The sequence below is a fragment of the Neodiprion virginianus genome, chromosome 3 (assembly GCF_021901495.1).
Source record: "Neodiprion virginianus isolate iyNeoVirg1 chromosome 3, iyNeoVirg1.1, whole genome shotgun sequence".
Classification (NCBI taxonomy): domain Eukaryota; kingdom Metazoa; phylum Arthropoda; class Insecta; order Hymenoptera; family Diprionidae; genus Neodiprion; species Neodiprion virginianus.
This window is the reverse complement of record NC_060879.1, coordinates 8183426-8211207: the sequence shown is the minus strand read 5'-3', so window position 1 is coordinate 8211207 and position 27782 is coordinate 8183426. Positions and strand designations below refer to the sequence as shown.

The window sequence follows — 27782 nt, the reverse complement described above, 5'->3', positions numbered from 1 at the left end:
GACGGATTTCGAGGAAGATTATTGCCGTCATTCGGTATTAGCACAACAAGTTTTGATTACAAAATAAAATTTATTGTTACTTTCTCCTTTTGTCGACGCGCATCAATAAATATAATGATAATTATATACATATAAATCTAAAATCAATAACAGCTTCAGTAACATTGCGCATAAAATTTCGTACTGTACAGTGAAACGAACATATAATATTTATTTAAATACCCATTTAGTTTTTAAATTCTTTTACGTCATGTCGAGGTAGGAAGCCCAGTGATTAACACCAGTTATAGAGATGCTAAAATATCACTGAATGGAGTGCCTGGTTCCTTTGCCGCTGTTTCAAAAGTCTCAACGAATGCCATCTTTTGATTAGTGTTTGAGAGCTAGTTTTCGAATTTGAAAAATATTAAAGGTAAAAAGCTATCTTGGTAACATTAATGAAATGTAACTGTGCATCCTACCTACCTTCTGGTAAAAATCAGCTGCCGATATGCAGAGAATTTTTTTATCCTCGTATTCGTACTTTCCAATTCTTGACTGTACATGTGGAAAGCTTCATTTACAAAGTTAAGAAATATTTTTAAAACGAAAATATATTCATGCAATTAGTTAGTCTTGAATGATAAACGAACTTTAAAATCGCTCAGATCAGCTTCAGCTGACATTGTAGAATAGAATAGTTTATTATTCTTCGTCAAGAACGAAAAGGATACAATGCTCTGAGCCAGGGATTTGTCGATGCACTAATAAAGAAACAGGACAAACACCACGTTGACATTGCGATTGGTAAACTCTGTATGAAGTTTGGTAAGCTGAAAACTACCCATTCCTGCAGTAGTCCCAGTTGTGCGCTGTTGCAAGCTCTTTCACATACCTTAGAGATTAGAATTTAATCTTTATTATCCATCACGAAGGAAAATTTTATTCACATCATCAAGGCTTCGAAGAAACTAGCACAATATTATAAAGAACTAGTACTATACCCATGCTAGTACACGAGGTCGCTTGAAGATAAATGATAATTATTGATGTAGCGCATACATTGCAAATCTATAATAATATTTAAAAAATAAAAATTTTGTAAAAATCTGAGGTCTAATAACAAAAATTACAACTGGCCAAATTACATGGCTCAGTTACTAATCTGATTTAAAAACCGTTACTTTCTAGTCCTGTGCTTTGTTCAACTTTGAATCGAGTATTATATATTTTGTTTGTTTGAAACAATTTCGATTACTCTGGTAAGGTGTAGTATTAATAAAGTAATAGCATTTGATTCTAGTATAAAACTACTCACCTGGAAAACAACAGCAGATAATAATCTGGGATGAGGTTGTTGAGGTGATAAAAATTCCCCAATTACTTTGGTGAGAATTTCCCAGGGTGGGAAAAAATCGCCAAGAACACCTGGTAGAACTGCACATAACACCTCGACTTCCATAGGGTATCCCTTTTTGATTCGATCAAAAATTGCAGACGTTCTTTCGATAGACTGCACCAATACTTCAGGCTCCTCGTCGGGTAAAGGTTCCTCAATCTCTGGATTGTTCAACTTCTCGGCTGCACCAGTATACATACAAGTTAGCAGTAACTGCAAAGCAGGTAATGCCAAAATCGGACTCGCCTGTTTCAGTCTATCAACTGCAACTTTCACAATTTGTTCTGCAACTTTACCAACTACACTCCTTGTTGCAACTAATCGCTCCAAACCCTGAAATGAAGCATGTATGACAAAGTAAGAACCAAATAACTCAATACAATCTTTATACACCAATGGTACGCGTTGTATTATAGAAAAATCCACTCCCATTGTAATTGATAATAGAAAATATGCTTTCTGCTTACTTGTAACAACGTTTGGTGAAGAGAAGTTGAAATATTTTGAGTATTGACCAGAGAAAGCACCAGTTCCAGCACTGCCGGAGCTTCTGCGTCTGGCGGCGTATCTTCGGCATGCTCCAACAGGAAAAAGACTAGAGCCCACATTACTCCTTGATGCTCTTCACTCTGGCTGAGAACACTAAATTACATAATGATATGAATACGGAATATGAGAAGCGTATGTGATTTGAAATTTGAGAATATTTATATGACTATGAGGTCTCACCCTTGCGAATCTTGAGCATCTATGTGCTTCTGAATATACTCTATGGCTAATGGATGGATAATATTCATAGTTTCTTCACAGCCGGCAAATACAGCACTTTGCAAGAGATAAAGGGTTCCTTGCAAGGCAAAGACTCTGGCTGGCAGGAAACCAGATTTTAAACTTGTCTCTACCAAACGTTTCACTTTTTCAAGAGTTTCACCATTCTATAAAAATATTTACTGTGGTAAATGGTTCCATATCGTAAGTAAGTCTAACATTTTTCGAGTTCAAATAAACTTACTAGTGGGGTGAGAACAGCAGTAGCTTTACACACTGCAATAACGAGGTACTGATGTAAGATTTCATTCTCGATTGGATGAACCCTGGACAAATCTAAGCAAGTATCAAGCATCCATTGATACTGAAATCTCTCGGTAAATAATTCTGAGATAGCTAGTATTGATTTGGTCACTTCGTTTAATAATCTCAGGGGTGTGTTTACGCGTGGCATAGTCCATGACGAGTAGAGCTCCAGCAAAAAGTGGAGACAAGAATTTAGGTCCAAAGATAAAGACTCCAAAACGTTGTTACGATATTTCTTTAACTCCAAAACACTAGAGCTGAGTTTGTCTTCGTGCAGAGAGCATGACGCCCATAAATAAGGTAGAGAAAACTGACTGTAACTGTATTGATGCCTGTTAGAAACCCGTTCAATGTTCCCTCGGCGAAAAATGTGATCTAGCGTCAACCCATGCATACTTTTGGATTCATTAACATACTCAAACTTTGATATCAGGGTTTCTTGTATCAAGTACAGTTTCTGAGAGTTAATTTTATGCACAGAAAGCTGTGGATCTCTTGACTGGTGAATGAAAGTGCTGTTTACCGGATTCCCGGGACACGGCAAAAGCAATGTCTGGGTCAACAGATTGGTTATAGCTTGAACAGCCAAGCTAGTCGCTTGAATGGAAACAGCTAATTCATCGAACGACATGCCCTCATTTTGAGTGATATTTAATAAACTCAACAACGCCATCCACGTTTCCTCAAACTGAAGCCTGGAGGTCCATCCTAACAATGTCAATCGATAAATAAACTGTTCAAGTACTTCGACTTCGTGCAACAAATTTGACTCAGAAGATAACAACGGCACAAGACATTTGGTGGGACCTGAGCCGACTACGTGCCAGCCATGCTTCCAAACTAGCGGAGGAGTGAGAACAAAAGAATTGACTAAAGGTTCTCTGCTCACAGTTATAATCAGACTTTTAATTGGATTGAATAAGAATAATGGAATGTTATCCGGAGTACCCTCGCCTTGATATTTTTCCAGCCAAGCAACAAGCATTGCCATTTCTATACAGGCTTGTGCGTAAGGTCTTGTTTCATTATTTTCTAGTGCTGGTTTTAGTCCGCAACTGTTGACGACTGGAAGACGCTGATTAGAAGCCAAAAAATGTTCAACAATCCTTGTCAAAGTCGCTGACGCAGTACAAACCCAGTAATGATTACTGCCAAATGCTTTATGCAGATTCTGATTCTTCAATACTACCTCAGCGCACCTTAATGCCGACTCCAATTCTTCTGGGTTTAATTTTCTCTTGTCATTTTCACATTCCTTAATCATCCAGTGTATCACTTCAAAGCAGAGCAGTCCGAACTTTGCCAAAACATCCTCGAATTTCGTATCGATCTCTGACAGACCATATTTCACTAGCACTGGTAATGTTTCAATGTATACAGTAACGGATGGAATAATTGTAAGCAAAGTATTCCAGTAAACATTGTCGTTCATCAGCTCCGAAAGTTTGGCTGCGTATTTAGCCTCCTTAGTACTCATGTCTCGACCTACGGGATGAAAAATTTCACGTTGTTTAGGCACGAGTTCGTTGATATTCTGTACATGTTGCAGTAAGCATTCCTTTGCTGCTTTGTAGAGATCGTTTTCTTCGAACACAATATCAGTTTCTTCACCGTTTCTACTGAATCCAAGCTCTTGACATTTTTTAACTGTATATCTAATGCCCAACTTGAAGCACTCCTTGACGATTTTTGAATTAAAATCATTAGAGGACATAATTTGCAAAGAGTCTTCATAGTTCATATTACCCAGTAGTTCAGCAGATTCTAGTAAACTGTATTTTCTATTATTATGACAACAACGAAGTTTAGTCTGAAGATAAAACCAGTTCCTATCAAGCTGGATACCCTTGATGCTCGACGGATTGAAAGGCCGACGCTGTTCTAATTCCAACGGTGACAAATCGTAGTGTTGAGCACCGAGTTTGTTCAGCAAGCTAACTAGGCTACCATATTTCTTCGCCAATCTCGTCGATAACAAAATGTTCATCATCTCTATGAAATCGTCTCTAGGCAACTGCGTCCTAATATCCTCAGTATTCAATGTTAGCAAAACTTCAGCCCTTCGACTAGCAATTTTTGCCGCGAGTCTACACAATGCTAAATGTTTCGAAGTGAGTAGTCTTGGTACCATTGCCAAAATTAGAGCTCCGCTTTGAGACTGGTGGGTACCTTCCAAGCACTGAAGCAATCTTTTTACAAAACTAGGCTTTGACAGATCTAAGCACCTAGCAGCTATCGCCTGAACAAGGAGACCACTCGCTGCCGGATTCCTATGGACCGCCGCGGCCAGGAGTTCTTTTACTGGAGGTTCTCTAGCGAGAGATATAGTTTCCTCAATATGATTTACCAACAGCCAGGTTAGTGGTTCGGCATCGTTAATATTCTCACATACATAGTCACAGAATAGTATGGTGCTGCCTTTCCTTACAATTTCTCCATTAATGTTGCACAGGTTGCTCGTTAGCTCTGTTTGGTCTGAGTTCACAGCACTCGGGTTGTACCTGCTGAGAGTTGAACGTACCGCATTATTTGGTGACTGTTTGGCTAAAATCTCTTCCCAAAAGTACATTTCACTGTAACTAAGAAGCGTCATCAGATATGCCCACTGGCACGTCAGTATAGGACATTTGCTCGCTAATTGGAGCATTAGAGAATTCAATTCGGTTAACATTAACCTGTCTTCCTGGACTACGTTTCGCCCTTGCATCATTTGCATTGCGGCATTAGCAACTTTACAGTGGCTACCAGACTCGAACATGTGAATACTCAATTGTAAAAAGAATGAAAATTGTTGTATCAAATAGTTGTCGCTTCCTACACAATTAGCAGCACCCAGATAGCAATCGTGGTTTTTGTAATTGATAAGACCAACTAGATCGTACACCTTGGATGTAATCAAGCCAATAACTTTAAATAGGAACCTGGCTAATACTTTCTCTGGAGCAATGTCGTATGCGGACGCACTTCTCACATTCAACGGATCGGACATTGGTTCCTTTGAGGTGTACAGAGAACCAGAATAAAAGTTGGCATTGTACAAGCTCAAATCCGAGAGTCGAGCAAGCATGGCTTCTTCTTTGGCATATGATATTAAAGCAAGTAAAACCACGTTTACCATTCCCAGCCAGCGTTCCATAGTCAGAACGGAATCTTGTGCCATTGGTGTTTGGATGAACAATACTTTGAGCAACGGATCGACCGGTCTGAATACTGTTGGCGACACAGCTGAGAAAAGCTTGACTAGTGCGATGTGAGCCTCCTTGGACTCGAGTCTGACTTTACCAGAAGCTAGAACGGGTAGAATTGAATCTATGGTCAGCCTAGACCATCGTGTCCACTTTTCTTCACCGTTACCATCGCTGCTGTATCTTGATTCCGTTAAACAGGCGGCTAGCAATTGGATTACTTGATGATACTCAACTAATCTTAGCAACATAGATACTAAAACATCTCTGGTTGTTTCCAATTCCTTTTGTTCTGCCACCGTTGAACTTGAACCCCTGATAAGAAATATGTCTTCAATTAAAGGTACAAGAGCCGGGATGCAGTGAGTTAGAGGTGACTGTCCACTGGCCATGAGTCCATCACATAACTGAATTATCTTCGGGATGCCAATTATCACCTTGGAGTGATATTTCTCATAAGACAGCTGAACAAGAAAGTTAAATATTTTTGGTATTAATTCTTCAGTTTCCTGAATGTATCCGTCCTCGATAAATTCAAACTGCTTTAGAACGAAGCCAATAAATATCTGATCCTGGTCCAACAAACAGTAATTCACCCGTAGTTGTACCAATTGACTTAACAACAACAACACTCTGCATTGTAATGATACGCAACTTGTGACTGTGTATTGTTTCAATGATTTGATGACCATTGGTTCGAAAAGTCGAATAAATGAGGCAACCGATGCTTTCTGATCGGGATACCGTGACAAACTTCTGAATACTGAGCTCATTTTACGGTCCCCTTTTCTTTGAATGAGACCTATCCAGCTGTAATAAACAATAACAGAAATAAATAACGATTGTTTGACCTTATGAACAATTTTGAAGGAATGAACTATTTTTTTCTTTTATTCATAAAAATTGTTTGAAAACTTTCACACCTCAGATTTCATTGAGAATTAAATCAGGATTTACTCTGTCGTTTGTAGCAGAGTCATATCAGAAAAGTTAACAAAATTTCAAACTCAAAGCCGTTAAAAAACTCACCCAGAACTAGGATCATTCCCACTTCGACAATTATTGCCGATAGTTTTAATCATATCTGCCATTTGCCTTGCTGGTGTTTGAAAGCATTGTGTATAAAAACCCTTGGAATCATCTCTAAAGATGTTTCTTCTCTCGAAATTTTTCTGATAATCTGGGTCTATCCATCGAACGCTCAAGTTACTTCCAAACAAACATTTGAGCAGCTGCTGTACACATTGGACCGTTGCTGTTGGAGACAAAATAACCGTTGTTTGCAAATAATGTAATATTTCTTCCGCTATCCTGCCAGCTTCATGTATAGTCGCTATTTCCAAGATTTGGGATAACACTTGTAACGTCGCATTCAACAGTGAGAGATACATTTTACTTGCTTCGGATTCTAATGTAGATTTATAATTTGTATTAGCAGCCTTTAAAATCTCGTACAATTTCATATAATGTGGAAAATTGGTAAAAACGCCCATTTGTTCCCGACCGAACTTCGAGCTGGATGTCTTTTCCTCTTTATCTTTAGATTTCTGATCGGAAATCAATTTCCTTTTAGGAGATAATGCCTGAGCAGTTGGCAGAGGTGGCAGAGCAGATTTAGTATTCGGATGCTGCAAATGTACCTCATCAATAACATGTACAAAAGTATTGAGAATTCTGACGACATGCGTCAAGAGCTGTTCGAAATGCTGATGAATTTGTTTCTCCTTGAACAAGCTCCACAATTTAACTGGTTCGGAATCACTTTTGTTCACAGGTTCATTTGGCTTTAAATTGCACACAGCCATTCCTGATGCCAAGTTCCCAGCCAAAATCATCAAATGTCTGTGAGTTGAAAGGTCTAGGCTCAACGGGGACGAAGATAAAAAAGACACAGTTAAGGATATCAATGCATTACTTGTGGGTGCAACAGGACCTCCAGCTGGCTGTGCTTCGTTTATTGTATCTCCACGGCTGTTGGACCTCTTGTATGTCTTTTTGACAATTGGTTTTGGAATTAAACAATCCCAGGCTCTTGGATAAATCGTCGTTAAGAATGTTTCACTGAGTAAACTAAGCGTCTCACAACACCCGTAGTTCAAGTACTTTGACGAACCTACGACCAGTTTTTGCGTAAGCAAACTAATTATTCTCGATAGTACGGATTCTATTCTTTCGTCATATTCATCTCCATCCTGTTGACATAACGAATCGAAAGGTTTTGGCAGACTGTTGAACGATGAGTTGTTTCCTGTTTGGAAAGATGAATTTTCTAATGGGTTCGATATCATATCGGATAAATATCTTTCAGTTAATTTAGACGCCTTCCTTGTCACTGTGTTTTCGTGCGGATGTTGATAGTACAGCAAGGGAACAATCCTGAAAAAAAATAGTGGTCAGACTATTCTACTTTTTCAGAAAATTTCAATATACTGTTGAAGCTCTTGAGACATTTGCAGAACAATAGAAATCGATCCATAAAAACCCTTTTTATCATTGAAAGAAAGTATCCACCTTAAAATTTTCTTACTTACTGAACAATAGCAGTAGCTGTAGCGTGACGTACCCTTTGATCTTGGTCCCCCAATAACTCAACCATTACCGAGATAACATTTTTTTGAAAATGCGGACCACCTGTTACGTACTCGACGGTTGTGTATGGCAAATTGCTAAGAACCTCGACTAGCTTGATTTTAACAAGAAAATATGGATTTTTAACAAGTAGTGGCAGAGCTTTGAGAATTGGTAAAGCATACTTATTATTTGCCGACTCTATCAGTTCAGTCAAACATAGATTTAATGCTAAAAGTGTTTGTCTGCATGTTGTAGCCGATTCGTCCTTCAATCCCTATAAATAACACACACTTTATTATAGTTTTCTTTTCTTGTCTTTAGCATTGGGTACATATTGAAGCACTTTAGATGTAATTTTAGAATATTTAAAATGGAGAAAACTGCTCACCTCTAATAGTAGCGCTGTAAGATTATCTAACGACAAGATATTATCCTTCATTCTATCAGGTACGGTTGACCTTAGAAATATTTCCATATTTCTGTATTTATCACCAGATTGACGGAAAACAGCTTTCAGAAAATATCCAATTACCATGGCAACATTCCCTCTTATTTGAGGATCCACATGATTAGCAAAAAGTAATATATCGCTGATGTATTGTTGTTCTGCATTGCTATTCGGCGTTTTACCAATTGTTGATAAAAGTATGTTTGGATAAAGTCGTAAAATATGACCAATGCAAGTTAGAGCAAGTGATTTAACGCTAACTCGAAACATTTTGTCAGGTATCAATTGACCAGGAATTCCAGTCAGCAGAAATGACGACACCAAGTATCGACAACAATATTTTAGTGGTACGTCCGCGTCCGTGAACATTCCTATGTCACATTCGTGATATAGAACTCCGGACGATGTTCTGTGCAAAGATGTTACGGACGACGATACCTCGTCCAAGTACTCGTCTTCTTTAGATTGTAAACTCGGCAAACTAAGATCAGGCGAACGCTCCGCCTTCCCAATATCACTTCCAGTGTCGCTCTCTTCCTCGATTCCCTCACCTTGAAGTAATATTCTAACTTCAACATGCATTACATAAGAAACACACAAATGTATGAGATTATATTATCATGCTACGAACATCATTTTTATTCCTACATAGTCAGCACAATCGCTGTTTTAGTTGTGTCTATTAAATCGGTATAATCTTACTGTCAAGAGATCCGATGATCAGGCTGCTGTAATTCTCCAAAGACTTTTCCTTTTTCCCTATGACTTGATTGGTGTCGGCTTGTTTGATATGGGGTCGTTGAATCACTGGTAATACATTCTCCGAATCAACAATCCATTTCTCTACGGTTGGTTTAATTTCAGGAATATCTGGATCGAAAAGATTTAATGTCGAATCCAAATTTCTTCCAGATATTGTTACATTGGAACCACTCATCGGTCCCAAAGAAAGGCGCGCTGTATTTTCATTCATTGCTATCCTGCTCCGTGTAATCCCTTGACAGGAAACCAAGATCGGAACCAATTCTTTTAAAGGGAATTGTAGTAATTGAGCCAAGGTCTCCAACGCTGCATTGACGACATTGTGATCGGAATGCCACCTGGCAAAGTGTAGACATAGCTCATACACCTGTATAAAGCTATGAAGGGGGACGTCAGGTTGGCTCAAATTTGATGTTTCATCAATATGAGGTATTATTATCCTTAAACAGCCAAATACTCCAATTACCGTTGTAACACGGTCTTCGTCATCAGTTATTGGCACAAGAGTATCTAATCAAGAGATAAGTAAGTTCCGTTTAGGATTCTGAGAGGGTAAACTTCCTAACAATTAATAATATCCTTATTTTGATACAACACAGATGAAAATACAAGGTTCAAATTTGTAGCACTAATGTAACAGCGTATCAAAGATAAAAAGTTTAGTTGTTTCAAAAACCAAAGGCTGAAGGAATGATTGTGGTTGTTAAATTGTCTCTCTGTGTATTTGTTACATTAGCATTCCAAATTTTAAACTCATGGCCTCAAAGGTTCATAGACTATGTAGCATAGAATGCTACAGTTTGATCTAGAAGCAAAAGTGTCACACGCAAATTAGGTGATTAAAAAATCTTCCTCACCTATCATATACTGTAAAACGTGCAATAAGAAAGCCTGAGGATTTCGAGAGTTCAAGCAAGTCGTAAGAATCATATTAGCTGCTGTTCTGCGGAATACAGCCTGTGTTGAAGGTATGTTTTGACAGAATGCATTGAGTAGAGTCTGAAAATTATAATTATCATGAAAACCAAATGTTCAACGGGACAATTTAACATCCTGTCGGCCTCATAGCATATACCGAAGCCAATTTCGCAAATAAAGCGATGTCTAATCTACTGGAAGATAAGCATACTCTGAAATTGGGTGACAATTCAAAATATTGATGTGAAAAGAGGCTCGCCATTGTGTTTAATACGGGTTCAAACACATGAGCTACACTACCATATAGATTGTCTGTTATATGAATGGGACATGAATCGCCGATTATTAATTGCACAGCAATCGCGTTTATTGATTATTTTATACTGTGACGAGAGTCTAGATTTTTTTTTCTAAAATTTGCTAAGGCTATATGTCAGTAAAGAACACACTCATTTAAATATGGCGTAGTATCCAGATGAACAAATTTCGTATTTTGTTTCAATTTATTTACCTTCACATTGCTGTCTGTTGTAAAATTCCCCAGAGTTTTCAAAATCAATGGTAAAGAATTGGCTAGTGTCTCGATAACAGATTCTTCGGAACGCTGAGCAATAGCTACAATGCAAGGTATCAGATTTGCCACGTAAGCCTTTCCTTTCAGCGGCCGGATCATGTGCCCCAGCTGCGCGAACCTCCATAGTGCAGTTCTTAATGTTCGGGGAGTACCGTTCTTTTTTATTTCGCAATATAACACGATTTGTACCTTCACTATGTTGCCATCTGTCATAGCCTGACAATAAGAAGAACTATTATCAAATAGAAGCAGAATTAATTCGTTATATACTTAACCTCGGTGCCTAGCAAATTCAGTAATTTCTTGTAGTTTTTATCATTAATTTTCAGTCATTTTCACCATTGGGCAAGAAAGTTTGTAAAAATACTGCACAATGCAACTGGATAATATGCAAAATCTTCGATAACAGCATTATTCATTTTGCAATAACTTATTCTTCAAATTCCTTAACTTCCTCTTAGAATTTTAAAACCTTATGTATACCGTACAATGCAAAATTAAATTTAATCGGTTTTTAAATTCTACTGCAAGATTCCAGTAAAATATAATAATCCTGACTAACTTGATCAAATGACTATTCCACTTCTTCTATCATAATCAAGATTTTATGAACCTGAATTTTTATTATAAAATGTAATAAATGGAATGACGTGAGTCATTATAAAATTCACATTTACAATGAAATGTAAACAATCATTGAATTTCAGAACCTTTTACTTTATTCATCCAATATTTATGTTTAATGCTAACAATTGGAATCATTATCATTACAGTTAATTTCAAAACTTTGTATCAAGATCAGCCTGCATAGTTACTTTCTTTATCATTTAGACAACGTTATGCCAAAATCAACTGACTACCCCTAACTGTTCTCTCAATGTTTACCAGTTTTTCCGAATGAGCTGGACACCATGTTGATGTTAGAGGGTGACAGAATAATTCAACTAATTGTCAAAGTCTGAAATGCATGTATCCCATAGAGCCTAAAAATATTTAAAGGCAAATATGGGAAGCAAAATTGGGTCTGGGGTCTGTACATTTTGCCTAAAGTATGACAAGTATTTTGAAGATGCTTCAAAGTTGAAAGAAGGTACAACTTAATGATGTATCCCCTGAATATGTTTGCATCGAATGTATACTAAAATTTTCAGCATACCCCTCGTATTATCCTGTTCAAGCATTCGTCGGCAACCATTCTGACATCTGATTCCGAGTCATCACAAAGCATTAGCAGCGTCTCTATAGCGACGTTAAGAACTTGAGAAAATTTTGGAGTGAGTCTAGCGGCAGAAGAGCATATGCCGTCTGCCACAGTGGTGCAGTACGCGATTTTTTCTTTTTTTCTGTAAACAATAAGGACATTTGTCATTTTGGTTGACATAACCTCATTGGAAGATGAAATCTCAATTCAAACTCTAATATTTCTAATCGCATATAAGCATACCTGTGACGCGAAAATCAATATAGAAGTTTACATAAAAGACGTATATACGGACGGGTGTACAGTAGGTATGCATTTTACGTGCATGAAGTGCGCTTGAAAACGCTGAATAGTGCTTATTTTTTAAGGTCATATAATGAAAATACCTGGCGGCACAATCGTGGGAAGTATCTTGAAGTTGCAAATTTTTCAATGTATCCACCGCTTTGAGTATTCCGTTAATCGTAGCCATGGTTGTCAATGGATATTTTATGCGTTATTATACGTAGATATTTATCATTCGTCAAGCACATCCGCTGTTAATCACTAACATATTGGAAATAATTCATATACTTGTGATCTACCTTAAAATGCTAAACATAACAACAGCCGACATTAATGTGACAGGTGCCACAATCATACACATAGGTATAAGACTGGCCATGGAGACTAGAGTAAAGGAATCCGAACGCATATGGCGGAATCGTCGAAAAGTGGTTCGTGAAAGTGATGAAAGAGCTTGTAGTTCGGGATGTATCCGCAAGAGATACCAGCGCCTGGTTACGAATAGAATACATACGTGAGGATCGACGATTCAAAATCACCGCGCTGACGAAGCCCGCGGTGGTAGCGCTGCCAGGCGGTTACAATCCGCGGATCGTTCATCAGTTTCACCGACCATTTGGCTAGCATTGCGTTCGGACTCCTTATCTCTAGTCTCCATAACTATGGCCATAATTGACGCATGAAAGTCATGAATGTATTGATATCAAGAGAACGAACTTGGCAATATATTTGTTGCCGCTCTACCCAGCAATGACATAGGTATAAACTTGGATGCCGCGCGTGCCCTCGAGGCGTTATTAGACACTTCCTTGGAAATCTTACTGACTTTGTAAAGGTTGATGTTTTGTACATTGTTACGTTTCATTTCCAAAATTGGTATAGATGCTGTTGGACTAAATGGTTTAATTATTAAAATGATGTATTCATCATTTTACCTATTGGATTGATATTCAATTGTTTTGCCCAACAGAATCATCCGATGAATTGATTTATCTACAGTGGTTTCGTGTCGTGTCCCTGATATGCTCTCTAGGTGGTGCTCTGTATTGTTCCACATTACAGATCTACTTTCGGAAAGGATTCTATAGTTCATGCTGGATAATTTGTATCACGGTCTTACACACAGGTCTGGCAATTCGGTCAAAATTTCAGTGGTGGGGGTGTCCTCTTATTGAAGCACCGATCGTTTCGCCTAGTGACCACGAGTGTCGCTGCAATAGAGAGATGCAGGCTGTGTGAGAGAGACGGAAACAGGTTTGACCTGTTCGCGTACGGAACCTCCGGAACCGTAAACACCACTGATCTCTACTGTGTATAGTACACTGATCTCTATATAGGGTGTGTTTGGAAATTGACTGAAAGTACTGTCAGTACTGAAAATGGTATAGTCCAAGTGACGTCTACTGTAGACTTTCAGTACTGACAGTACGGTCAGTCGAATTCCGAACACACCCTAAGTAGGCCTCTTCCTCACTAGCGCTAGCGGCGAAAATTCACAACATCGGTTTCATTTTCGAGCACGGAGTTACAGCCGGAGTACCCAGACGTGTCTATAAGGCCGTGTTCAAAAACTGACTGACAGTACTGTCAGGAATCTTTCATCTCTTTTGCGCTTCCAAGTTCATGAATAGCTTTGACTCTGTCGTAGGGAATTTTCAGTACTGTCAGTCAATTTACGAACACGGCCTAAGACCATGGTCGGAACCTTAGATGTTGCCAAGGTTGCGGCTAAAAATGAAACTAGAATCCCACTAACTTCTACTATTAGGACGCGATCATCTCACAAGTAGAGGGAGTCGAACCAGTCCAACCGAACCAAACTGGATAGATTGTTATTTTCTTGATATTGAATTTGTTAACCTCTAACAAAAACTTCCAAAATATTGGAATCATTTAATCGCGGGAAAAAGATTTGGGAATATTATTCATACGACACCTTAATGTCAAGCTTCTGATTACGCCTCACAGTACGAAACTACGATCGTAGTTCTGGCTTAATACAAGGTACGAACGGATTTGACTACGTATTATTACAAATACGCTAACCACACACTCGTTAAGTCTACCTATTCGCATTTCTTATTTCGAATATTTTTTTTTTTTTTTTCTTACACATACTCAGTCGGGGAATAGTCATTGGGAAGAATTTTTTTTTCACTATCGGAAATACTTGCACCTATTCAAAATTCACGCTCATTATTTGTAAATTGATGAGTCAGAAAAAGATTCTCTATAAGAATCTTTGTTTAATATAAACATCGAGGATCATTTCGTCTGTGAACTGACTGAGAACTATAAAATAATCCCACTCGATGTAAATTGTACCTACAATGTTATGTTATGCAAGATATGTATCTCTTGTTTGAGTTGCGAAAGTTTGTATCACAATTGTCATTAAATTTTCGATTCCAGGCATATGTCAGTAGGTGGCAGATGATCGCAGAGGAATATTTAGTAAAATGTTGACTGATTCATGACGTGATCAGTGCTGCCTGGTTAGTTGGGCAATCGGGAAGGTTGCTCAAGAAGGGTAAACAAAATTTTGCAAAAAGAAGAATCAAAAATGCCAGGGTGCGCTGCAATCGGGTGCAACAATCGCAGCGAAAAGGGTTACAATATGAAATGTTTCCCTCGTGACCCACAGCTGAGAAAAGAGTGGCAGGAAAGAGTGGGCAGAGCGAACTGGGCACCGTCGAAAAATTCTTTCCTCTGTCACGCTCACTTTGAGGCTGACCAGTGGGTGCAGACAAAGAAAGGAAAGCTTAGACTTAAGAGAGACGCTATCCCATCTATATTCACAGAAACGTCAACGAGGAAGTCTCCTAACAAGAGACGTTTACAAAACGAGCAGCAAGACATTGATGATTGGTCACTCAGTAATTTGAAGAAAATGCGAACACTAGATGACTATAATTACACTTTGGAATTCCTCGACGATGATGAATACGAGTTGACATGCGATATGAAAAGAAATAAGACGAGGATAATTGCGCAGGGTGATGGCACAATGTGCAAATCCATAGCACTGGGTAGTGAGATTGAGCAAGATATCACAGCTGGTGAAGAAAATAATCATGATCTTGCATATCGTATTGTTACGGAAAAGGACATCCCGGGATTAAAAAAACAGAACGTGATAATAGTATCTGATGAGAACAACAGGGAGATAGGCAAGCTTGTTAACAACAACGAGAATGTGATAATCGTCGCTGATGAAAATAACAAAGAAATTGGTCATATCGTAGTTGATAACACCTTGTTTATCCAAGAGAACCTGGACGTTGGAAAACAGTCACAAATAAGCACCGACAATAAGCAGCAGATTCAGAACAGCTATGACGATATTGAAGAAAGATTGAAACAAATTTGCAATGGCGAAGAGGCAACTGATGACCCAAAAGCACCGAAAGATCAGCGAGTTGCTAGTATCTCAGTTCGTAAAGACATTGTTTGCACAAACAATTCGACAGTCTCGAGAAGCAAGGGTGCTTTATCAGATAAGATTATGAAGTACACGGATAAAGAAATCCCAAGAAACTTACAGTTAATATTCGGTACAGAAAGTGGAGATGAAAATAAAAACACAAGCAGTAATACAAATACACAACTCTGTGTATTGGGCGAAAAGAGAGAAACGCAAAATACGAATCAAGGGGAAGATTGTCCTTTAAAAAGGCAGGCTTTCACTAGTAAATCTGTAACCCTGAACGATTGTAACGTAATTAATGTCCCTAAAGCGAAGCCAAGTGATTCGATGGGCATGAGAGCTGCAATGAAACGAAAAAGAACCCGAGAAGAAGTGATGAAATCCATTGAGAAAACTATTGCTGATTTATCGCAAAGAACGTTAAGCGCCGTTAAATGTGATCAACTGACACGCTCAATCCTAAGGGTCGCTAGGGCGAGAAAAAGAGCAGGTAGGGAAGACAGAAATATCATTAGTTCCAGTCACAGGAAACCCTCGGATGTGATTAATGGCAAATTTGAACTTAATAACGGCGAAGGTTCTTTGACAAACCCAAACTTTACCATTAGAGTAACCGGAGTTGCCGATGATGTTGGCGAAATTATTGCAGGCTTGGAAGCTACTTCAGGCCATAGGACATCTGACAAAAATAACGATGTTGGTTCAAGGTTGTCTAGAAATTTGAAAAATATTTCGTCGTCAAAGTCTTTATTAGCTGGACAAACAAATGCAAGAAATTCGTTAAAAAATGGTAAAAACCCAGATGGGTTGATTGATTTAAGGTCTGACGAAGAACAATTTGGTGATTCTGATAGCATGGAAAGTGAAGAAGGGTTTGTAGTTGAGAGAGACTATGAAATGAACAATGAAACAAATGTATTCAACACTAAGCAAGTGAACTCAAGTACCGAACTATCGCATGGGCAAAAGGGGGAATTTCTTCATATAGAATTGGATGAAAATGAAAGGAGGAAAAAAGTGATTCATAAAGATGGAAGTGTCAAAATCAAGGTTGAAGAAAATATTAATTCAGATTATGAAAATGTGCAGTCTGTACAACAAAAGTATTCAAATAAACCTAGTGATCTATCCAAAGAGTTACGGCAAAAATTGAATGCGCAACAAGAAGTAATAAAAAAATTAACAAACCAGTTAATCATTTACAAAGAACTGGAAACTAAATTAGTGAATCTAAAATTGGAACTACAAGTAAAAAACAAACAGATACAGATATTTAAAGAAAAGCTTAGTAAAAAGCCACAATTGCCTGAGGTAAACTCCAAAAATGAATCTGAAATGAAACAGCAGGCCATATATAAACTTAGCAATAGAGTTAATCAGCTGGAAGAAGCTAACAAAACACTGATGAAACAGATAGGCGCCGAGGCTCAAAATAAAAAATATGTTCAGAATCTGAAACAAAAGGATGAACAGATTAAGGTATTGAACTGGAAGCTTGAGAAGGCGTCAAAGTTCTTGGAGAGAGCGGAGAAGAATGCTAATACGTACAAAAAAAAAATGTTCAGCATGCGGACGTCGATTAAGCAGCAAAAAGCTGCGAACGAGAAGCAAAACAAATTTAAAAACCTGTTTATCGATAATGCGTCGCATGAGTTCTCCGAGACTGCACTGCTCACAGCTATCGATATTAGAAACAGTTGCGGACTGAAATGTTATGAAAAGTTATTAAGTTACAAATTTCCATTACCATCTTTGAGAACACTACGCAGACATATTATGAAAGAGAATAATACTGATCGGAATTGGGGAGACAATGACCAGGAACTGATATTTAACGGGTATGAAGAGCAGGGAATAGGCAATGAAGCTGTCGAAAGTGAAGTCACTGGTACTGTCCAAGATATTTTTGAAGAGAGCAATGATCTCGATGACTTGAATTCCAACGAATTGGGAGAGCACATTTTATCGCAGCTGGGTGTGGAGAGAATGATATAGACTTTAATCGATTGTCATGTACATAAATGAGATGTTTTGTCACGTTTCAATGATGTCAGAAATTCAAATTTTGTACAATAGTTACTATCCAATGGCACAAGCCTTATTGTTTGTTTCTTTAGCAATAAAGCAGGTTTATTTTGATGAAGTACATGTGCAAAAATTGATTATAATGTACGATTTAAAGTTCAAAAACTCTGTGTGTGTGTGTGTGTGTGTGTGTGCGCGTGTGTGCGCGTGTGCATTATATCATATACGGATATGTATAGATACATATGATTTATGATTATATAATATATTCTGCATTATGACTGAAGTGTGAAATACTGTTTGCATAAAAGATAGTCTCGTTGAAACATGGTCGAGAAATCTAAGCATAATGACTGAATGTTGAAAAATATATAACATACACATCTTGTTATATATAAAAATAGTTTAACAATTGTGCTACATTCTATTTGTCAAAAATCATTTTTCTATGTTTAATCAAAACTTTCCAAAAAAAATCATTCATCATTTTTTAGTGCCTTTTAATGAAACAGGAACAGGCTAGTTGAAAAAAGGCAGATGAAAAATTGTATAATAATTCAAAATTCAATTATGTACTGTTCAAACATGTCTTTTTTGCTACACAGTGTCAGTTTACATACTTTCATCGCATCATTCTAATGAGATGAATTTTAATTTGCATTTTTGACAGTCAACAAACTGTAGCATGGATTAAAACAATGTAGGCAAAAATATTTTTATCATTATAACCTGTTTATTTTATTATGAGTAATTGTATTGTTTGAAAATTTACAAGTATTTTTAGTTCATGAATGTAATTTTTATCATGTTCGTTACTTGATTATATTAATGAAGTTCGAAAGTAAATTGATAAAACAATTATATGAATTTACAAGACACCATTTTTTTTATACAATCCATAGCTGGGTGCCTTTTCTATCCAATCTCTAAAAAATCAGTCACCTTGTTTTTCTGATGCTCGTTACCATACACGTTATTTCAAATGAATTCATAATTAATAATATTATTGCATACTTATGCATTACCAATTTGATTTACTAATCTGTTGTTTTCATTGAGAGATGCTCAAATTATAGAAATAATTTGCTATCAGCTTAGTACCTTCCATGTAACATCTGAGTGTAATGCATTCTTCATCCTTATGAATATTAGCTTCACGACTTACCAGAGGTAACAGAAGAATATTAGTTTTTGGCATGATTTGTTGAAATTCCAATAATGCTCGGTAAGAATTGCCTTCGCGAACCAAATTAGCTGGATCTTTATAAACCTATAATTACGTACAATTATTAAATATATTTAAATATATTAAACATATTTTCACACATTGTACAGAAAAAGATTTTTTTTTCTTTTTTTTTCGAACATATCCATAAAACGATACTAAAATGGTATTTGTATAATAATATGTACAGAAATTAAAATATTTTTTACTGAAAAATATAAGAGAGTTTTTAAAACCTGTCTTGATGCGAGCTTTGCTGCTTCATAGTTCCAATGTCGATGATCTGCTATCCAAGGCCTCAAAGAATCTTCCATTCGTAGTCTTGCTCTGTTAGGACTGTTTCTCAACTTTAGCACGTTATTAAGGTGATCGCAAATTAATCTACACACTTTTTCTGGGGTTTGGTCAGGGACGATCCTTTTCAAATAGGCATAACGCTACATTAAAGTTATGTAAAAATTTAAGGGAGTATATATGAGAAGCCTGAAAAAGTGGATGAATTTTGGGAATCTAAATCTCTACAACCAATTATTCGATTCGATTAGGGTTTTCTATGATTTAAAATTATGTAGATCGAGCCTTATTTATGTATTATTTTTATTACAATCAGTTAATAGGGAGTATCGTTATTAACAAAAACGTGAACTATTCAGCTTGGTAAAATTTTTTGTGGTGCCCACGATTAGATATTTCAAAAATGGCTCAAATTATATACTTCAAATTTCGATACAGTATACTTATATAGTTCATTGCCTTTTCGACGATGCCACTTTTCTTTTAATCAGCATAATTTTTTTTGGTAGTTTAATAAAAAAGTTGTAAAAAACATGTCACCGAGCGATATGGTTGACGTTAGTATCAATAATCATGCTTTCTATTGATTGATTATGATGAAAAAAACAATTGAATTAACCTTGATCTACATACTTTCAATTAAAACAAACGTCAACCCAATTAAATATTTTTTTCTGAGTAATAAATTCTCAAAATCCACCAACTTTTGTTAGAAATGTACTCGCATATACTCCTTTGAAATGTGTAAAAATTTTAATTCTCAACTTCATACCGTATAGAAAATCTTGCTTGAGCGGTCTTGGGGATTTTCAAATTAACAGGGCATTCACAGGGTGGCACGGTATTGACATAATGCAGATTGAAACTGGGATATCGCCAAGCATGCATTAGCGATTGCGAAAGACTGGTATCGTGGGCAAATTTCCTGATGCCCGAATCTTTCCTGTACTCATCAATGTTTAACTTCAACTGTGAATAAATTTTCTCCTCATCTGGGGTGACTTGCGCCATGTCTTTGTCAAGGCCTGGAATAACGAGCGTTCCACTCTTGTCCACCAAATGATTGACAATGTAAATCAAGTCCTGCAGTGGTTCTTGAACAATGCCTCCATATTCTCCACTGTCCAAATCTTCGATCAGACCCTCAATGGTCAAATTGAAGTAACACACCCCTCGACAGCCATACAAAATACAAGCATATGTGTTCCCTGTCCACTGACCATCAGTCATCAGCATGCAGTCGATGTTGGTCAGAAAACCAGTTCGTAAACTTTGTAGCATTTCTGCGATCCCTAGACTCTTACATTCGTTCATAGATTCTAGAATGATAACAACGATAGTTATGCAAAAATAAATAATAATAAATATGAATTGGATAACAATAGTTGACCACAAATTATCTTGATATTGATTGGGAGATTAATCCCTAAGGCTTGATAGGTGTCGACGGCATGAAGAAAGCACAGTAACGGTCCCTTCATCTTTGCAGTGCCTCGACCGTAAAGTCTACCATTTTTTTCCTCTCTCAAAACGAAAGGATCTGCACCCCACTTATCTGATTGCACTTTGAACACGTCCAAATGACAGTAATACAAAAGAGTTTTTTTTCTTCGGTCATTTCCCAGCGTAGCTAATATCACTGGTGGTATGTTCGTCTGTGAAATGAAGAGCAGTTCTGGCAGGGCTTAGTTTAAAACCCAACAATTATTGCAGCAGTCAGAAAAAATAAGCCATTTAAGTTCCTGTAGTAACCAGAGATTTCGGATAAACCTAATAAAATACCACAGCTGTCTGTGCGTCCAGACCTTATTATCAGTATTTTTCAGTTCTACCGAGAATCCAGTTCGAACCAATCGCGCTTGTAACCATTTTATGGCTGAGTCGACATGGTTTCGAGCCGAGGAATTTGAGCTGATATTTGGTATCTTGACCAACTCACGTAACTCCTCAATAAACTTTTTCTGCTGAGAGTCGATGTACTTGTAACACTTGACAACTTGCGATGGAATAGGCATATTCTTGATATATGTGCAAAACGCTCGAACAGGACACAAAGTATAAATTCGTATAATAAAATCAGTAGCCAGTAAGATAGATCAATGTATTATTTCGTATTTTATATATATTATAATATTATATGATAATATGATTTGTTGAATTGCAAAAGTTTTTGACACCATCTGCACTTGTTTCTTGACATTCAACTGATAGATATAGTTTTATGTAATGTAATTGGCAGTTGAAAATTTGGCGTTCGAAATGTTACGTTACATTTTTACTGATTTTTATCACTAAACAATGGACTTATATTTGGATTTTTTATTTTTTGTTTTTCTCCTCTTTGTTTGTATTTTTTTTTTTTTTTTTTCTTCATTATAATATAGTAAAGTACAAAAGAATGCGATACAAAAAATAAACATGATGTTATACATGTGTAATTATGTGTATGTATGTATGCGCAATATAATCGCTGGATATACGGTGAGGCCTCTATCTTTTATACTATGGCCAATTTGAGCAAGACATTCTTAATCAGAAGCAAAGAATTTTCGATTCCCACTCATGGTACAGGCGTAGAGTACTATTTTTTATAAATGAGTGATAATTATTGCAAACTCTAAATTACGCAAATTGTAATTATGTATTGTATTGCTATTGATAGTGCGATGCGTAATTTTTTATACCTACTGTAATCAAAGTACAGAGTTGAACATATTTTCTGCTAATTTTACCATAATTTGTACGTTTATATAAAATGTGATTGCAGTGGCTTCACAGCTGTATACAAATAAGCGATGCTTCACATGCAGGACATGTTCGAAACCGAAAAATTTAACTAAAGTAATCCATATCGAAGACTACATAATTTTCAACAAATTTAACAATTCTAACAAACAATTTAAAAAGATTAGAATAGAATTATTGACAAAGCGTAAGAGAATACCTGTTCGAAGTTGTACATGGTCACCCTCGCGAAGCGTTTATACTTATTTCTATATTATTTAAATGGCGAAATGTATACTATCATTTAAGAATGTGCTTATCTTTATCTTTCATGAGTTACCATGATATTTAGTAAGTAACAAATAATATCTGATCTAATGATCAGCAAACGTAAGCTGATATGGTGGCTGACCATTTTCCACATACCAAATGCTACCACTTTTTCCCATGCTTATCACGTGGATTAACGCCTTTGCAACGTGTTCCGCTCTGAAAAGTAAAAACATGCGTTGTAGATGCTAGTGTAATTCTGTTTTGTTTACAGGTAATATCAAAATTAGCGTGCACAAATTATTTAATAGAATACATGGTATATTTTTCAGAGCTTCGATAACTTTAATCCACTGTAACTGTGGCCTGTTAAAAAAATTGGGCCCAGATTTAGAAAGGTGAACTCACTTTTGAGGAACTGTGGCAGCTGTATCTCGACACCAAGCATCCTCATAACGTGTTGAAAACAACTGTTTTCCAACGTCACGTACCAAATGAGTGTCTGTCGCACTAGGGCACAGCGCCATTACTTTGATACCGGTCAGTCCAACATGATACTGATCCTGGAAAGAATTAAATTCAATGACATGAGAATTGTTATGAATTTTTTTCACTACAGAAATTACAAATAGTCTATGTAGAATAAACTTATGTGAAAATTACTCCGTATGCCCTCGTAAGGCCAACAATCGCTGTCTTCGTAGCCGAATAAATGGGGACGCTGACGTAAGGGTTGATTCCAACGTTGCTTCCTGTGTTGACGACAATGCCCCCTCTTCCACCACGGTCTGTTCCAAGAAAACGTTGAGCGAGTAGCGTACCGCGGATCACACCATTCTGAAAAAAATATTTGAGTAATGAGATGTAGATAGCTGCTCGTAGAATTATTCCACATTGTTTTCATTTTACTCGAAATCTATCACTCCTAGTTTCACACTACTGGACATGAGATTCAATGTTTAATTATAATTTACACATATTGGGAATTCAATTAGGGATCCGTAACGTTGGAAGTTTGTAATTTTAAAATTGATTTGCTTGTTTTTGAAACAAAGTCTTACAAGATTGATGTCGACTTCCAGTTCCCAAAACCGATCGTTCATAATCCCTGCATTGTTTATGACTATGTCGAGTCGCCCAAAAGTTGCGATCGTAGTACGAAAAGATTCTGAAAGCAAAGCTTGAGTTATTCTGTAAGCTATTACAGTAAACAATAGAATACATGTTTCACATAAAAAATCACATTCTTTTTACAAAATATATTTATTTCAATATTGACTTGCCTTCAAATTGTGGGTAATCAGTTACGTCACATGAACAAAATATTACACGGTCTTTTCCATGTCGTGCAGCTAGACTCTCAACCAACTTCTCGCCATCCTCGACGTTGATGTCGCATATCGATACCTACAAGGCAGTTCATGCACAATTAGAACTGACAAAATGACTAACAATAAGCTTATCTTAAATCTTTCCAGTCTCTGTACAGCTGAATTTGTGTGTGTATAATAGTCATGTTTTTTATACAGATATTGCTAAGAATTTAGAAAATTCTATCTTCAAATTTCCAGAGTTTGAAATTAACTAAGTTTTTACTTATGGGATTGTTTTTAAATTACATAATTAGACTTATGCGTCTCGGCGTCGTTACTATCATTAGTTTGAAAACTTCAAAGCTAGTTTTGATAAAAAAAAAAATTTGCCAGAATCTTTCAATGTTCACCTCAAAAATGACTCTAAATTTCTCTCAACTATTTTTAAACATGGTTCCCAGAACGACTTAAAATGCTTCGAAACAGTAGAAGTACACACAGTATTCACAATTTTTTGTACAAATTAGCATACCTATAAATTAAAACACAGAGTATTATCCTTAGTTTTTTTAAGAAGTTGCTAAGAGTTTCTCAACTTTCATTAATGGAATGCAATAATTTAATTATCCAATTTCGCCGATGGCTCCGAATATTTTATTTGTATGTCATCTGTACTCATCGCTAGTGTAATTGTTGGAATTTTTGAGAACGAATAGTCGAATCAAATTATTGTATAATCGGGTACAAAAAGTCGGGTAATCTTATAAACTGCAATTGTCCGATTAATTTTAGAAACTTCAGAGAAATCTTGAGAGAATAGTATGAAAAAAAAATTTATCAGTTTGGATAGAAAGGGAAGCATCTTTTCTTCCACGCATATTTCGAACAATATGATTGATAAATTGTAAGTTTTGAAGTTATTCTTGCAATCGCTTTTATTTATAATTTGGTCATCGGTTTAGCGGAATCGCACTTGTACTTCAAAAAGTACCGATTTCATAATGAAAGTGACGTTTTACTATTTAGTATTTATATTGCTATCACAGTAATTGACAATTTTCGAAGGTCTCACCTTGGCTCCATGATCGAGAAGCTCTTCGGCATAAGCTTTACCGATACCGGAAGCTGCCCCGGTCACAAGGGCCACGCGACCTTTAACTTCCATCCTTAGTGTTATATATTTATCTTTCGGGGATTCTTTTTACGCTAAAAATATCTGTAAAGCAAATATCGATCACTTGATTTATGGTAAATTGGTGAATTGAAATGGCAACCGAATAGAACGAGATTTTTTAGCGATAATATCGCAAACTTGAACGAATGCTAATAATATTAATTTAATCATTCAAATTCAGTTCTTGCAAATACTTTCGTTGAAATAACACCTTAGATTATTATATAGGATATGTTTCCTACCGAAAATCTATAGTTTTCGTCATGTTGAAGTTAGTAACATTATTGTGATGATTCATGCTGAAGATAAACCGTTATTTTGCGATTTTAGAACTGTTTGAAATTCAGTAAACCGTAATAAAACAAAACATACTCATATTTTACAATCTTAGTTCCTTCAAAATTATTGTAAAAATAAGAAACGTAATTTTTTCCGAACGTTTATTCCTTACGATATCGTTACTAACTTCGACCTCGTTCCTTTCCGCATCATTTTTATTACTCTTCTCTGTTACATGAAATCCATTTTACAAAATTAAAGAGATCGAATATTAATAAACGGGTTTTGAGAGAACCACGACTTTCGCTATTTTTGGAAAAACAAACGTGAGTCACTCAAACAAAGACTTACAATCCAAAAAAATAACTTTATTGACTCGTGTGCATACATTTGGTACTCGGTTCGTTAGACGAAGGTGTAAAATATCATCCCAGTAACACAAGCATATAGATTCAACCCCAGAAAAAAACTTATTTGAGACAATCAATCTGAGAAAAATTTTCCTACACTATGAGGAAAAAACAAGCACATGCAATTAACAACTCAATTTTTTTAATGAAATTCATTCGCTTTCAAGGTTACTATTATTTAGCATTTTCTCCCGCTGACGAGCGCAAAAGTATTGTACAACATACAGACCGATTATAAATTGAATGTATCATAAGTCAATTTCAGTAATTATGAATGCCGAATTATATCGTGTGTTGTAAAGTCCGCAGATTTTTGAGTTATTAGGCTTTTGTCCAGTACTAAACAAGGAAACCCGGATGCAAACAAAAAGATATTTCATTCAATGTTTATGTGTGTATTTACGGCCAACAATATTTTTCATGAATCTTGCAGCCAACTTGTATGCATATTACATATTTCAAAGCGTATATGATTCACTCGGCCAAAGGGAGACATGATCAAGATTCAAGCATGTCCTGTATGTGTGTTCATATTGAGAGGTTTATTTTATATTATACACAGTTCTTAATTATGAAATGCGTTTAAATCAATACGAAGCGATGATAAGCACGAGACCATCGTTAAGACACATAGAACAATCCACGTATACGATTATAACACGCAAACAGTATGAAAGATTAATGCGGCATGTTGATAATTGCAGTATTGAATGAAGCGTTTGGAATCTTCAGAAATAACGTACCAATTTTAACTAAATACATCGAATTCAATTATCTGTATATTAAAATTCCGATGTATTTGATTTAAAATGTAATATTCCCGGTACTATTCACTCACTAGCCGTGTACATTATTAAAATAAAAACAAGTACAGTTTCTTATATTTACCTTTTGTGAAACGCAGCACGTATCTCGCACTAAGCTGTACATGCGCTATTTATAACTGTTTAAATATCTATTTATATCTGTATAAATATCTATTCATCCGTGGAGAGATGTAGAACTCCAGAAATACGTAATGAGTATTGGGCGAAAGTTGCCGGTTGAAGCGAGAGGTGTGGTTGTCGAAAGGTCGAAAGTGCGGATATACCTGTGATATTTGTATGAATGTACACTATTGATTCGCGCGGTATTGCGTGCAGCGTGTTGCGTTTTCCCTTCTATATATCTAAACCTACATGCGCGTTCAACGTGCGTATAGAATAAGGCGTGCAGTCGCCGGACATAGACTTATAAAAGTATATGTCGCCGGATGGACCGAGCTCTAACCCTTAAATGCCTCAACTTTTCGCGTCTGAAGCCCCAACACTGGAATTTTAATCCCTTCGGCCTCGCCCAGTTTCGAGATCGCGCACTATGACCTAGCGTTTTGCCGTAATAGCGCGCATGTCTGGAATAAAAAATTTGCAAAACACATTTTTTCCGTCAATTAGGTAAAAGGTGAACTGGACGAAATTATAATCATTTCCGATTCACTCAACAGAAATTTATAATCCGAAATATTGTCTAGTTTGAAAGCGATCGAAGATTGTAATTTAGAAATAACTCCGATGACTAGTTTCTGAATTATTAAACTTTTGACTTTGCTGTCTATTGATTCTTTTGATCGTTTCATCTGATGCTCACTTTCTGATTCATGTTTTCTTATTACTGAAGAATACTGAGAAAAAAATTATTAATAAAAGTTCGTAAATCGAACAATAAGAACATAATAGCCTCAGTCGAATTCTTATAATAAAGGAACGAACTGCACAATAAAAACCTGATAAATATCCTATATACTTAATTAGATATATAAATTAATCGGAATTTGTTAATTGTTGTATATATCATTTTGTTTTCAAAATAATTTCTTGGATCAATACTGGCGGTTCAATTTATAAATTTTCACATACACATTAAAAATATTCATAAAGCACTATTATACTATTATATGCTATCGATTGTTGTACATAAAAAATGTCCCAATACAATAACATATTGAAAAAACTGTACAGTATATGTTAGTTTTGTTACAATTTTATGATCTATGTATAATTAATCCATGTTTACCACTATTTTCCTAGTGTAAAACTTTTCGTCTTTTCCCAGTCTTTACCATAAACATATTCTGCAAACTCTTTTCTATAAAAGATGAGAATTTGCTGATTGAATATTATGTCATTTGCTTTGAAAGGGCTGATTGCTCAAGTGGATAAAAATTGAGGCAGGTTATTTTGAATGAATTAAATTGAATTTGAATTAC

The 27782-nt window shown here is 36.3% G+C and overlaps 3 protein-coding genes and 1 pseudogene across 8 annotated transcripts; 1 reads left to right on the top strand and 3 right to left on the bottom strand.

The window, feature by feature from the left end:
- Positions 1 to 50: 50 nt before the first annotated feature.
- LOC124300984 (huntingtin) lies at positions 51 to 12792 on the bottom strand. Of its 5 annotated transcripts, none has more exons than XM_046755546.1 (15): positions 12498 to 12792; positions 12067 to 12253; positions 10848 to 11126; positions 10276 to 10417; positions 9359 to 9928; positions 8597 to 9207; positions 8169 to 8482; positions 6667 to 8013; positions 2391 to 6447; positions 2108 to 2313; positions 1846 to 2020; positions 1298 to 1711; positions 714 to 874; positions 466 to 537; positions 51 to 383 (listed from the first exon to the last, which is right to left on the bottom strand). In XM_046755546.1, exons 1-15 carry the CDS (start codon positions 12581 to 12583, stop codon positions 296 to 298), a joined length of 8709 nt encoding a protein of 2902 aa, XP_046611502.1. In that variant the 5' UTR covers positions 12584 to 12792; the 3' UTR covers positions 51 to 295. The 5 variants fall into 5 exon arrangements, with proteins under 5 accessions (XP_046611502.1, XP_046611501.1, XP_046611503.1 ...); XM_046755545.1 differs by having other exon boundaries at positions 466 to 553; positions 12498 to 12790; XM_046755547.1 differs by lacking the exon at positions 10276 to 10417 and having other exon boundaries at positions 466 to 553; positions 10848 to 11142; positions 12498 to 12790.
- A 1380-nt stretch (positions 12793 to 14172) lies between these two features.
- LOC124300985 (uncharacterized) lies at positions 14173 to 19269 on the top strand. The gene is made up of 2 exons (XM_046755550.1): positions 14173 to 14400; positions 14809 to 19269. The coding sequence occupies exon 2, from the start codon at positions 14960 to 14962 to the stop codon at positions 17816 to 17818; it is 2859 nt and encodes a 952-aa protein (XP_046611506.1). The 5' UTR covers positions 14173 to 14400; positions 14809 to 14959; the 3' UTR covers positions 17819 to 19269.
- LOC124301212 (cytosolic non-specific dipeptidase-like) lies at positions 18810 to 21765 on the bottom strand (annotated as a pseudogene).
- Positions 21766 to 21913: 148 nt separating this feature from the next.
- On the bottom strand, positions 21914 to 27240 carry LOC124300991 (15-hydroxyprostaglandin dehydrogenase [NAD(+)]-like). 2 transcript variants are annotated; one of them, XM_046755565.1, is made up of 7 exons: positions 26426 to 27240; positions 24747 to 24890; positions 23645 to 23768; positions 23423 to 23529; positions 23025 to 23198; positions 22770 to 22924; positions 21914 to 22580 (listed from the first exon to the last, which is right to left on the bottom strand). In XM_046755565.1, exons 2-7 carry the CDS (start codon positions 24837 to 24839, stop codon positions 22466 to 22468), a joined length of 768 nt encoding a protein of 255 aa, XP_046611521.1. In that variant the 5' UTR covers positions 24840 to 24890; positions 26426 to 27240; the 3' UTR covers positions 21914 to 22465. The 2 variants fall into 2 exon arrangements, with proteins under 2 accessions (XP_046611521.1, XP_046611522.1); XM_046755566.1 differs by lacking the exon at positions 26426 to 27240 and adding an exon at positions 26281 to 26414.
- Between the last annotated feature and the right edge of the window lie 542 nt (positions 27241 to 27782).

Excerpts from the sequence above, each read along its gene's own strand:
- LOC124300985 (XM_046755550.1), top strand. The coding sequence starts at position 14,960 with ATGCCAGGGTGCGCTGCAATCGGGTGCAACAATCGCAGCGAAAAGGGT.
- LOC124300991 (XM_046755565.1), bottom strand. The coding sequence starts at position 24,839 with ATGGAAGTTAAAGGTCGCGTGGCCCTTGTGACCGGGGCAGCTTCCGGT. Across the intron at positions 23,199-23,422 it reads TGGAAGTCGACATCAATCTT|AATGGTGTGATCCGCGGTAC; the intron begins GTAAGACTTTGT and ends TATTTTTTTCAG. Across the intron at positions 22,581-22,769 it reads GCTGCCACAGTTCCTCAAAA|AGCGGAACACGTTGCAAAGG; the intron begins GTGAGTTCACCT and ends TTTACTTTTCAG.
- LOC124300984 (XM_046755545.1), bottom strand. The coding sequence starts at position 12,583 with ATGGCTACGATTAACGGAATACTCAAAGCGGTGGATACATTGAAAAAT. Across the intron at positions 2,314-2,390 it reads CTGCTGTTCTCACCCCACTA|AATGGTGAAACTCTTGAAAA; the intron begins GTAAGTTTATTT and ends ATATTTTTATAG. Across the intron at positions 875-1,297 it reads TATCTGCTGTTGTTTTCCAG|GTATGTGAAAGAGCTTGCAA; the intron begins GTGAGTAGTTTT and ends CTAATCTCTAAG.